Raw genomic sequence first — 10,589 nt, forward strand, 5'->3', positions numbered from 1 at the left:
AGTTGATGACATTTCCACCCCAGAGCCATGAAATAGCATAATTACCGGATGACTTTTGAAGAAACAGGGTCTGTGAAATAGAAAAAAGTGTGTGAGAGAGTGGGGAATAAGAACTAAGGGAAAGACTGAGGGGAGAAACGAGAAAAAGTGGAAAACTGAGGACAGGGAAGGACAAAAGAAAATCTGGACTCTGTCATTTCATCAACAAGGTTATTGTGCTGTGTGCATTAAAATACAGTCATCCCGTATTGTCCCTCTTGCTAGACCAAAACTGACATTTTTTTCTTTCCTCTTTACATTTGAGGTTACGATGACAGAGAAAATGATCTCTTTCTCTGCGACACCAATACCTGTAAATTTGATGGGGAGTGTTTAAGGATTGGAGACAGTGTGACTTGTGTCTGTCAGTTCAAGGTAAGAAGATTGATATTTCATTCTCTAATTCACTAATGAGAATACAAATCAAGATCTCCCTTTATAACCTATCACTTGGCAATTTATTTCTCTATGTGCAGAGAAGTTGGAGGGAAAACCTGGCAGCATGTATAAAAGCTGGCAGGAGAACCAACTGGTGTCAAGAAGACATAAGTTTCTCTGGGAAAATGCAGATGCTGTGGCTTTAAATGTCCCTTTGGGTCTGCAGTTTCAGGTTGTGCATTTCTGATTTTTCGTCTCTGCCATTTTAACAAGGATTTAGAGCCCTTTCTAAATTCGTTTCTGATACAGATGATGGCTTATTTTATTCGGAGTTCTGATCTAGTTAAAGAAATGGATCTATAATGTGCTTATGCAATATTTTCAGGAAGGACTGCATAGTGACAATGCTTCTGCCTGTTTATCTGCCCAGCTGATCAGATTAAGGAGCAATCCCTCTGTTCCAAAACCATGAACTTCCTTTAGGTTTTATATAGTTTTAGGGGGGCTATTGCTGAGTACTAGGGGTTTTTCCTTCTATTTCTTCTCTCTGCCTCCTGCAGCTACATCTAAACCTCAGGCGTTCTCAAAGTCAGACGATTTCGTTATGAAGGATTCCACTGAATATGTTTTAGCCAACTCACAAAACAGCTGTGCTTTACATAATGACCTGAATAAAAACTGAACAAATTAAAGGCGTTTCAAGCATGTACTAGCACGTGTTGTATGTACGTTTATGCCCCTGTGGTTTCTTGCATTTTAATGTGGATTTGTGAAGTTTTGGAACTTGTAACACTGATTTGAGGGTTTACAATAGAGCAGGCCAAATAGTGAACAGTTCAAGATAGTGCACATCTGTAATGATTAAGTTATTACTGAGCTCTGGTAGACTATTCGCTTTGAAGCATGACTAGTATCGTTTATATTTCTAGAACCAAATGTGTCTTCAGAGAAAAGACCCAAGTGATAAATTCCGTCATTTAAAACAAAGAATTTTCTGTAATAAGAACAAGACAGTTGTTTGCTGAAGCAGTTGTGTTTCCCATGTTGGGAGAGAATTCATATTGACCATGTTTTTTTTTAATTCCATTTCTAGTTTGCATGCAATCCAAAATTCAATATGAGAATGCTCTTTTGAGCATTTGCCTTGGCCCAGCATGTGCGGTGACTTAGGGGTTGGTCTGTTTCCTCTTTCTAAGAAAAATCTATAATGCAGTGAAATGTCTGTGACTTGTCCTATTGCCTGGTGGTAAGCTAGGGGCAGATGTTGTGCCATGAGCACTGGGAACTTAGAGCAGCCACAGGGAGCTCTTGGGTCTTGTCTTTGGTCCCAGTTTGGTGCTGCCGTTTGGCATAAAGCAGAGGATTCGTAGCCTAGAAGGAGCAAGCTCAGGTGTTGCTGTCTGCAGGGAAGAAGGCATTGGGAGCACTGTTTTCTCGAGGCAGGATGCTGGTCCCTGGTGATTCAGGGTAAATGAAGCTAAGCCAACCTCTCTGGGCTATGTTGTCTCCAGTTTGAGAGGTGAATGCTATATATATACTGAGCTGAGCAGTGAAACAGATTTAAGGAAATCAGATAATTGGTATATGAATATGTAAATGAGATCAAAAGAATGAGTTGGGCAATTGTGGGCATAATCACTAGTAAATGGGTTGAAATCAGCAGTGATCTTTGGTTTCAGCGGCCTTTGGATCAGGCCCTGTAAACACTTGGAGCTCTTTGTCTTGATTTGAGCCCTCTGTGGAGCCGCAGGGCTGACCTTGGAGGGCACATTACCTGTGGCTGATCCTGTGCCAGTGCTGCGAAGGGCGGTGCGGTGCCGGGGGCTTCTGTAGTCAAACGCGTCCGCTTTGATACAGGCAGAGCTTGGGGGGATGTTAGCTTCTCTTGTAACATCAGTGGACAATGTGACAAGCCAAAATGATATTCCACCAGAGTAGAAGATTAATTTCTAGTGTGGTGTCTGAGGCTGGCTGGCTAAGGCAGAGCCAGCCAGGTAATTTATGTCACGAGTTAGGGGGTCCTCCATCAGGATTCTGGTCCCCTGTTTCGGTGACAGCTTTCTGGGGTGATAGTGAGCAAATCAATAGCAGACTCCTCATCGGTATAATTACTTTTTATGTTTTCTCTGGAATTTGCCAGGGGCTTTAACTGCAGCTTGAGAGAACAGACAAGGACGGAAAGCTAATTTTGCCTCTGTACCGTTGAAAAGTCCTGGGCTGGCCAGCCTATGTCTTGAGGGTCTAGGGGAGGCAGAAGTGAGGAGACGTGCTGCTGCAATCTTGGTTTGGGTTTTTTCAAACCAGAATCGCAGATGCATCATATCTGCTCAAATAGAGTTAAAATTAATTTATTTTTATTTGAAAAGGTGAATATGATCAGTCTGCTCTGGAACACCTGAGTTAGGCTTCCATCCCTGGAGAGCCAGCAGGCATGTGCTGAGAAAGGAATTCACATTGGTTGGCTCTCTTGTACTCTACTGCAAAATGATAGCCCATTCATAGACTCGTCACGATGAGACATGTATTGCATTGGAAAACACCATGTCCCACTTTGATCGGTAAATGCAGACCCGTCCCCTGCTCGGGGCAAGCCCAGACCTTGGTGCTGGCAGGGAGGGAAGGCCCTGGGCACTGGGCCAGTGTTAGCACCAGCAGTGGGACTGAGCATGGGGGAAGCCACTACCCCTTGCCTCCCTGCACAGAGCAAACCCCAAGGAGTGTACCAGAAGGTGCAGAGCTATGCCCGCAGGTTAGAGGTTGGAGACATGGCTCACCGGGTTCTGTTCCCGAGTCTACCCAAAGCCATAGGTCTGGCAGCCTGGGTGCTCTTCCCTCTTAGATTTCATGAACATATCCAAAAATGTAGCAAGGTATTTCCATCCGTGTTGCATGTCTTTTCTCTTTAGTCACCAAGACTGTGGACATTCACAGTTTTTTTATGTGAAGGAGTCGTCCTGTTTTCATGTGTGTTGAATCCCTCACATGCTTCAGTGTTTGTGGAGCTGGAATATCACCTGGCCATGTTGCTGCTTTATATTATATTTCCAGAATGTATTTTCGTGCTAATTGGTCCAAGACATCGGTGGCATTTTGGGAGTAATTAATCCATGAAAGTAGGAGGAGGTCAAACTTTCAACAGTGTTACCAGGAGGAGGAGTTACACAAGTTATAATTTTCTTTAGAAAACAAACCTTATGCTTGTAGTGCCCAGCACTAACCCCCAATGCATGCAAAGCTGGTTTGCCTCTGGCTGTGGCAGTGGGCACTCAAGGCTGCTAGGGCTGAGGAGAGCAGCCTTTGACTGATACTTGACTGAATTGGATACATCTGTTTGCCTGCTCTACAACTGTATTTTAAAAACGTGCATGTATAAGAGGGGAGTGGACAGTATGGCACTGTGCTGCTGGGTTGGTAGGAGTTTTGACATGGATTTCCCCGAGCGCTTGATCACTCCTTGCTTGAAGGATGGAGAATCTCACACATCTAGGGCTTGGTCTATTGAAGCCTAAAACAATGCCAAGAACATGTCACTAGACTGGGGAGACTGACAGTCAATGTCCAGTATTCTCTAGTACTAGCAAGAAGTATTTTATGACGGTGAAGAGCTGTGAGTACTGGATTCAGCATGGTCAAGTACAAGAGTCTAGCTCTAGCAGGTTGGGAGTAGCCTGGTGACTGACATGACAGCCTTCTCATCGGTGGTCTTGTTTTCCTCCCTGGGTAACTTCCACTATGGTTTCCTGGTGGCTTTCAGAGCCATCCCAGCGCAAAGCCATCTTTCCATCTGGAAGATCTCACTTCTTTTGTTCCTTGTGGCTCCTGCCTTTTCCATCCAAATACTAGTTGTCCAAAGGAGGTGGTGGGAAGAGTGGGCAGCAGGTGAAGAAATACATCTTTGACCAGCACAGTTTGAGAAAGAAAAGGCTGCATCACCTGCGCTCATCATGGAGTACCCTCTACCTCCGCTGGCTGACGCCAAGCTTGAGAGTGGCAGGAACCACAGGAGAGATGGGGAAACTTCTGCTGGGAGAGTTTATCCTTCCTGCAGCCCTGGTGTCTCTCAAATGTGTTTTAAAATTGCCAAGCTTTAGAAGACGTTCCAGCCTAGCTTGTAGCAGCTCTGTCACTCGTTTCTGTGGATCAGGATTTCACTCTTGATGCTGTATGCTGTTAACGTACGGTCGTCTGGCCTTTCAGATTTGCAGCTGAGTCAGTGTAAAAGATCGTCTCTTGCTCTAGGCAAAACCAGCAGAGAGTTTGCCACTGTGTTTCTTGGGAGCAGGATGCAACATTGTTTCTACATGTAACAGAACCTGTTGATATGCTTTGGGCCAAATTCTGCACAGATTGCTCTGGCAAAAAGTCCCATGGATGACAAGCAGATAGTATGTCTAAAGCAAGCATGATTTGATCCTTCATGCTTTAAAAAATTGCATGATTGTGTTAATTGTCCTGGTTAAATATTCCAGATCAGCCTCTAGCAATTGCTGTTGAGCTTCTGGATGAAGTTGGCATTTTCTGCTTGAAACATTGCTTAGATTTGGAACATAATGCTGAAAATAGTGTAGAAGCACTTTTTAATCAACTATTTGAAATCTCTGCATGGAGGAGCCCTTCATTTGGAGCAGAAGGAGAGGATTTCTACTGTTGTGGCTGCTGGTTTTCTTTCTTGTTCCAAGGGAAGAGAGTGCTGGGGGTAGGCAGCAGCTTGGGAAGATTTAGGAAAACACAATGCATAAGGAAAATGTCATTTGATTTGGCCCAATCAAAATGTCACTCTGACCAACTATGAATAATTTCTTGGCAGCTGCTGTGTGTGGAGGCCTGCAATTAATGCAATCTATGCAATTGTTTGTGTTAATCACTTCTGTAGTCATTCATTTTGACGCATATTTGATGTTTATATCTCTGGAATTTCAGTTCTGCATTTTACATTGTTCTTGAGGAGCGCACCTCAGACACTTTGTGGCATAATACAGCTAAATAGGAAGTATGATTTCTTTTTAATTTTTACTTGGATTTAAGCAGAGGTGAGCATTTGTAAATAATAATTGTGATCATTCTATTTGTTATAATTAAACAATGAGGCATACCAGGAATACAGTAATCATGAGATAATCATATCCCTGGTGTAATTACCATGTACAGGGTACATCCAAGTATTTCTAAGCCTCAGAGTGTGATCATCTTATGATAACTGCACCCGGTAGGTTGCCTAATTTTCAATATAAAATGGAATTATTTTTATTAAAATAAACAAGAAAGGGCAGAGCTGTCTTTCAGTGGTAGAGGGAACAAAGCAGGTAGTTTGCAGAGCTGAGCAGGAGTTTGAGCCGAAGGAGGGGTGTGTGGTGTGAGTAACTTCTGCACTCTTGGGCATGCTGGCTGAGCTCGCTGCGGTGCTGCTGCTCCTGCCCGCTGGCCGCTGCGGGGAGAGCTTGGACCTCTGTGGAGCATCTCAACCGCAGCTCACCGGGAACAGAAATGTCTCTGCAGAGAACGCAATAGGTTTTGATTGTAGGTCTCTGAGAAATAATTTCCCTCTGTCCAATCAGTTCTAATTATAGCTAAAGTACTTACATAGAGAGTTAGGCACACACAGGCGGACACTTCTGTGTACGCAAACAGCTGTCTCTGTAGCAGTGAGGGTGTGTATATGCAGAGGAAGGGGAAAAGCGAGCCTGTTTGTTAAAATTTGCCTCTAGCCATCCAGTGGAAACACGTGAGCCACTATTGCAGATGCGAGAAGCCGTTTGCCTTGCCCATATTCCTTCCCCAGGAATGCAAAACTCGTTCTCGCAGGGAGAGGCCTGTCTGGGGGCACTTGCTGAACACTTTGCCCGTTTAGATTATCTTTTCCCTAACCTATTCGAGTCCAGTTTATGCTCCTCTGCCTTTTGTCTTTTTAAAAATTCCCCTTCCCTCTCCCCTGGCAGCTGTAAAGGTGAAGAGGAGGGTCAGTGTCTCCCTCCCTGTTGTTTTCCCAGGGTTTTAATACTGGAAAGGGGGCAGGGAGGCACCCAAATGGATGCTGTGCTAACCCACTTGTGTGACTAACGCTGCCGCTCTCTGTCTCTCCCCATCAGTGTAACAATGACTACGTGCCCGTGTGCGGCTCCAACGGTGACACCTACCAGAACGAATGCTACTTGAAACAGGCAGCCTGCAAGCAGCAGAGTGAAATACTCCTGGTGTCCGAAGGATCCTGTGCGACTGGTACGTATAACGCGCTCCAGACTGCCTGCGGACCTGGCCGTGCCCATGAATTAACTAACCTGTGGATGGCAAAAGCCATTTGAATCCCTGCTTTGAATTCATTATGGGTTAATTCTTTGCAGTCTTAGGCATGAGAAGTTGCTGCTATCCTTCCCTTTTAAATAACTAACTTCACATAGGCTCACAGTCTATATCATACAGTATACCCTTGACGCTGTTTTGAAGAGTGCAGCACAGAAGTTGATTTCTTTTTTTAATACGTATCTTGTCCTGATCGTCCTGTGTGCTGCATACGCTTCTGAGCTGTTACGACAAGTATCTGGAGGCAGATTAAGTAAGCAGATGTCTGATAAATGGGCATCTGGATTACCACAAACCTCCCCATAATCTGGAGCGAGAGAACTGGAGCGTTATTGCCTGCAATCCAGTTTCTTAGGTTTTTCCTTATGCTTATAGGGCCAGATTCCTAGCTGGTATGATCCGTCAGGCCACTGGTTGTAACGAGCCCTGCCAATTTATACCTGAAGATTTGGCCCAAAACACTCTTAATGAACAAGTCTGTGCAACAGGTTTGTTTTCTGGACTTGTTGGAAGAATTAATTAAAGAGCATATGTAAAAACTGACTGGCATTTGAGACATCTTTGCTTAACTCTGAGCATTGTGAGCTATTTGTATCTCTGCTTTTATGAAACAGCTAGAAAGGTGAATAAGCAAAATCAGTCAGGAAAACCGAGTTGCTTATGTGCAGGAGTTCTTGATGTTTTTCTTTTGTGCTTAGTATCTCTTAGAGGTAGGCAGTGAAGTTAACCTGAAAAGAGCAGGAGGAGTAAGTCTTTGTTCTTGAGAGAGTTCTTTAAAGTTAAAGCAGACTTTTTTCTTGGCTGAGGATGGAGGAGTCAATAAAAAGTGCATTAGACAAAGTTTTTGCAGTGCCATAATTTTGTGTTTTGTACACCTGAGAGAAAATAAGCTTCTTTCCTTGGAAATGTTGTTCTTCTCTGAAGCTGTTACCTGACAATTTTCAAGAGGGGAAGAACCATATGCTGCAATTTTTTTGTCTATAAACTGGTATTAAATGGAGCTCCGGATGACAAAACCTGTTGGGGTATAGGATTTGTTCAATTTAGTAAATTCTCTCAGCACAGCAACTGGTCTTTTTTGGTTCAAACTTTTTGATTAAAGAGATAGTTTTAGTTATTGCTACATCTTTTCTTAAACTTCCTTGCCTACCGGCAACGGCCGTGTTGGAAGCGTTCTCTCTGAAACACATTGTGGATTTCAGAAACGGGGGCGGGGCGGGGGGGAGGGAAGAGAGTTTTCCTGAGGTCTTGATCATTTGGCCTCTTTCTCCTTCTCCCAAGGAGGAGGCTTAGTGGAGAAGGGAGTGGCCATGTACCTCAGTTTTTCCCTGTGGGATGGGGCAGAGAAAGGGTACGCAGGACCCCAGCAGAGACCTGGGCTGTGGGGAGGTCTGGCAGCGAGCAGCCCTCCTGGCCATGACTGGCAGGGATCTGGGCATCGAAGGGTAGGAGCAGGAGGAGAGACACGAGGTCCTTTTCCTCCAAAGAGCCAATTCATTGCGGGAGGCGGGTGATAGCAGGAGTTAATTTCTTTCTCTGTGTTGGGGAGACCTGGCACACCTGGAAAAGCAGTGCTTCCCAGAGCCACGAGGGCATTGTAATGAAGACACATTTCTTTCCTCTTTCCTTAGTAGCTCATTTGGGAACGAGCATCAGGACAGAAGATCAGATCAGGAAAATGCAGGAGATGGTCACTGGGAAAACACCATCATTTTCTGTTCTCTTTTACAAAACCCTTTTGCACCTGTCCTATGCAGTCTTACTGTGTAAATCTACCATTTTAAGCCATTCTTGTGACAGGTTTATTTAAACAAAGGTTTTCCTTTTTTAAAATTTGAGCAGTGATGGCATGTACAAGCCAGTTCAGATCCACTAGACCTTGCTGTCAGTAAATTAGATCTAACAGTTTATAGGGTAATTGGATCCCAAAACAGCTTTGCCAAACTCTTTCTATTAATCTTGATACTGATAAATGGATAACCCCTCCACTAAGAGGGAGGATGGGATGACAACCTCCTTCCCGTCCCTGCAGAAGAAACTCCTCTTTTGGATTATTTTTGGTAACCCTACATGTGTGTGCATTTCTGTGCTTTGCCTTGCTTATAAAGTTTCTTAATGAAGCTCCAGGCTTGGCAGTTTCGTGATGTTGCACTTTCTAAATTTGTGACTCTCGTCATTTCAGCCAACAAAACATCGAGCAGAGCAAAAATAAAGATAAAGCACTCAATTTTGAAACTCGGCGTTTTAATAATTTATCTAAAGACTTTGAATAATAATAATTTCAATAGTTTATTCCAACTAGTTATGATCTGGTGAGATGTCACTGTTTTGTAAAGAGAATGACATGACTTTCCAATTGGTATGGCCTGAAACAAATGGGTTAAAAATTCTCATTGGTGAGGGTTTAGTAGTGACCAAGTGAAGAAGTTTTGCACAACTGTTGGGAACAAAGCTTTATCAGTCTCAGTACAACAAAATGAGGCAGAGTCTTATGAGGATGTTACAGCACTCCAGGGCTTACATTATTTTAGTCTGATATAGAGACTTTAAAGAAAAAGAATTGAGACATGAGAAAGATGGCTTGAGTGAACTACGTTCTGATTAGATCTCTCTAATTTACCCAGGGATGACATCAAACATAAGGTACACTGTAATACACTTAACTGAACAGTCTTGCTTTGCATGCTTACAGGACATGTTGTAGCACATGAATATAAATTTCTTTCTGTTCTTTTCTCAGATGCCGGCTCAGGATCTGGGGACGGAGGTAAGAGCCATCTTTTAATATCTTTGTGCTTATGTGTATACACATTGTCTTTCACAATTTCAGATTGTAAGCAGATATGCTTTGCAGTTTAGTTGTTACACTACATACTGTCTTTGATTTAGCCTTTTCTCTGCAAAAAGTGATATTTTGCATTTTAGTTAATCTGGAACCTAATAATGACATGGTGTTTTCTAGGGAAATTCAGAAAGCTGTGTTACTTCTATTAGGACTCGGAATTATTCATAGATTGTGCTAGGAGCTCTATCTCCATCTACTGTTACAGTTGCAGTCATTTGTTTTATGTTTTAAGTAATAATTCTTTTGTTTTTAAAACATGAGCCAAACCCTGAGCTCCTCCTCACTGGAGGATTCAAGCCAAATATTTTGTAGTAATGGAGAGCATTCTTTCAAAGATACGAAGAAATGTCACTGGGAAAGAACAATGTGTTTTTATAAGAACAGCAGCAGCAAAAAATGAACGTGGAAATAGTCCAAACCCTTTGCTGCTACAGGGGATATACTGTAAAATGTAGTCAAACTTGCATTTAGGTTGAGGATTGTTGGGTTTTTTTAATTATTATTATTTCTTAGGTGCAGTCATTTATGGATTTGCTTGTTTAACACTGGTCCTAGGGTTTGTGATTGATCCTCCTTGGAAGTATAAGTACTGGGTCTGAATAGTGCCCTGCCTTGGGGCAAGGGATGTGACTTTTGGGAGATACCTGCATGGTGGGGCTGGTGGGTCAGGCTTCTCTGGGGGCTGGGAGGGCTAGGGCTAGTTTGGGTGGTTATGGAAGGTTGTCCTTAAGAGTTACCCTCATTTCTGCCCAAGCCCCCTGAGTAAGCTGGGATGCTGCTGGGCTCCCCTGGCTGGGGCGGCAATCGGCTGCCAGGAGCTGAACCAGCTTTCTGTGTAAGACACAGACAGCAGGTCTGGGCTCTTACCCAGTTTTATGGCCGGTCCTGACCGTGTTCAGGTTTTTCAAATACAGTCCTGTTATTTGGCAAATATCACCTAGTCTTCATGTAGTTTTGGTAACCAATATATTAGAGAGCTCAATGTGTAGGTAAAAGTATTATTTTTACTGTTGTGGTTTAACCCCAGCCA

At 43.4% G+C, this 10,589-nt stretch overlaps 1 protein-coding gene across 1 annotated transcript; it reads left to right on the plus strand.

Annotated features, from left to right (window-relative positions):
- Positions 1-304: 304 nt before the first annotated feature.
- LOC104159965 (tomoregulin-2-like) lies at positions 305-9,547 on the plus strand (the record flags this gene model as incomplete). The annotated part of the gene is made up of 3 exons (XM_009697999.1): positions 305-414; positions 6,504-6,633; positions 9,455-9,547. Coding segments are annotated over 3 exons (333 nt in total), but the record flags the coding sequence as incomplete, so codon positions are not given.
- Between the last annotated feature and the right edge of the window lie 1,042 nt (positions 9,548-10,589).

The sequence above is a fragment of the Cariama cristata genome, unplaced genomic scaffold (assembly GCF_000690535.1).
Source record: "Cariama cristata isolate BGI_N322 unplaced genomic scaffold, ASM69053v1 scaffold39293, whole genome shotgun sequence".
Taxonomy (NCBI): domain Eukaryota; kingdom Metazoa; phylum Chordata; class Aves; order Cariamiformes; family Cariamidae; genus Cariama; species Cariama cristata.